Consider the following 1,977-nt stretch of genomic DNA (forward strand, 5'->3'; position numbering starts at 1 on the left):
GTGTGGTGATGTGTGTTAATCCACTGGACTGCAATGTTAGTTTGAACCTCAAAGTTGGCAGTTCAAGTTCACCAACTACTCCTTGGAAACCCTATACAGGGTTGCTATGGGTCAAATCCGACTCAATGGCACTTAACAACCACAATATGAACCGCCAAAAGACAAACAAATCTGTGTTGGAAGTATAGCCAGAATACTCCTTAGAGGCCAGGATGGCCAGACTTCATCTCTCATACTTTGGACATATTATCTGGAGGGACCTGCCCCTGGAGAAGGATATCATGTTTGGTAAAATGGAAGGTCAGTGAAAAAGAGGAAGACCCCCAAGGAGATGGATTGGCAGCAGCAACGAGCTCAAGTGTAGCAACGGTTGTGAGGTTAGCACAGGACCCGGCAGTGTTTCATTCTGTCGCTATGAGTCAGTACCAGCTCAAAGGGTGCCTTATAACAACAACAACAGCAGGAGAGGTAGAGATAAGTAGATTGATTCAAAATACATTCTGAAGGTAGATGTATTTGGATTTGATGATGCCCTGAATGTAGGGAGCAGAGGGGAGAATAGTGTTATGCATTTCTTTGAAATTTTTCACCTTGTTCAACTGGTGGTAATAGATAAATAGAGATGTCATTTACCAAGATAGGAAAGACCAAGAAATGAGCATGCTTAAAAGTAAGTGGGTCAGGGTTTAGGATTACTCATGGCAGGTTTCTGAGATTTCTATGAGCCATCCAAGTGGATAATTACATTTAGAAATCATCAGCAAATAAATAGTATTTGAAAGCATGGGAATGGATGAGTCTACCCAGGAAAAGGGTATAGAATGAGTAAAGAAGAGAAGAGAAGAGACCCCATACTGAGCCCTAAGGAAAGCCAACACAGAGATCAGATAGAGAAAGGGAATCTGGGGAAGGGAAACCAGAAGCAATGGCTAAAGAGAGAGAGAAGAAATCAAGACAGCTTAGGTTGAAAAATAGGAATATCTCAAAAAGGTAAATTTGGTCAACTGATCAAGTGCTTCTGAGGGTCAAGCACTATGAAGGCCATTGACAACTTTCACAAGAGTCAGTTTTGATAAAGTACTGGAGGTGAAGAGACTTTATTGGAGTGGATTTAAGTTAATGAAAAGTGAAGATAACTCATCCAGTGACACTCTTTTTGTACTTGACTAAAGGGAAGTAGGGAAACAGCTGGGGAATGACTGTCTTCTCCTTACTTCTTGACTAGGTTATCTATAAACGTATCCCATTCCTTCTCCCAGGTCTGTAGGGCAGTCTTTTTCTCAGATGATGATAAGGAACTGTACCTACAGGAGAAGAAGAACCTAGGTCAGTTCCAGAGTAAAGGTGGAGGAAAGAGACAAGGAATATAAGGAGCTCTGTGGCTCTGTGAGTTAACACACTGGATTACAAAGTTGGTTTGAACTGCAAGGCTGGCCGTTCAAGCTCATTCTTCAGAAACCCTATACAGGGTCACTATGGGTCGGAACAGATTCAACGGCACTTGTTCATGGCACAACAACAAGATGCTCCTAGAACATATTTCTCCCCATCCAAGAATTGGAGCAGATCAGAGGTGATATAGGGAAAACCCATAGAAACCATCTAGACTTTCACCCCAAACTTCTAGTAGAGATAAATACAAGTTGCCCCATGGTGGGATGGAGAGATGAAAGAGGGGATTGGGGGATACAGGAATTATGCAAAGACACTCACTTGAAAGAGTTAATAGCCAGCTGTTTGAGTGTCCTCAGGTCAGCATTCATCCCGCCAATGCCCATGAAGGCCTCATAGAAATCATGGGTCAAGCCTTTAGCACCAAAGAAGCCTGGATCATCAGAACTGATCACCATGGGGTACCCAATGGCCATGAATGCAACTGCAGGGTGGTTTCTCAGGTCTGTCACCAGCTTTAGAACCTGCCCAAGCAAAGTCAAGGGAAAAAGGTCAACTTGGCTCCTTGAAAATAGTTATCACATG

General features: G+C 43.0%; 1 protein-coding gene across 1 annotated transcript in view; it reads right to left on the bottom strand.

Moving 5' to 3' along the window:
* Positions 1-1,210: 1,210 nt before the first annotated feature.
* CECR1 (cat eye syndrome chromosome region, candidate 1) overlaps positions 1,211-1,977 on the bottom strand; it is a 24,393-nt gene continuing 23,626 nt past the window's right edge. The window contains exons 8-9 of the mRNA XM_006862780.1: positions 1,714-1,916; positions 1,211-1,304 (exon numbers count right to left, since the gene is read on the bottom strand). Of these exons, the coding sequence (XP_006862842.1) occupies positions 1,211-1,304; positions 1,714-1,916 (297 nt within the window). The remainder of the gene's footprint in view (positions 1,305-1,713; positions 1,917-1,977) is intronic.

The sequence above is a fragment of the Chrysochloris asiatica genome, unplaced genomic scaffold, assembly GCF_000296735.1.
Source record: "Chrysochloris asiatica unplaced genomic scaffold, ChrAsi1.0 scaffold00050, whole genome shotgun sequence".
Lineage (NCBI taxonomy): Eukaryota > Metazoa > Chordata > Mammalia > Afrosoricida > Chrysochloridae > Chrysochloris > Chrysochloris asiatica.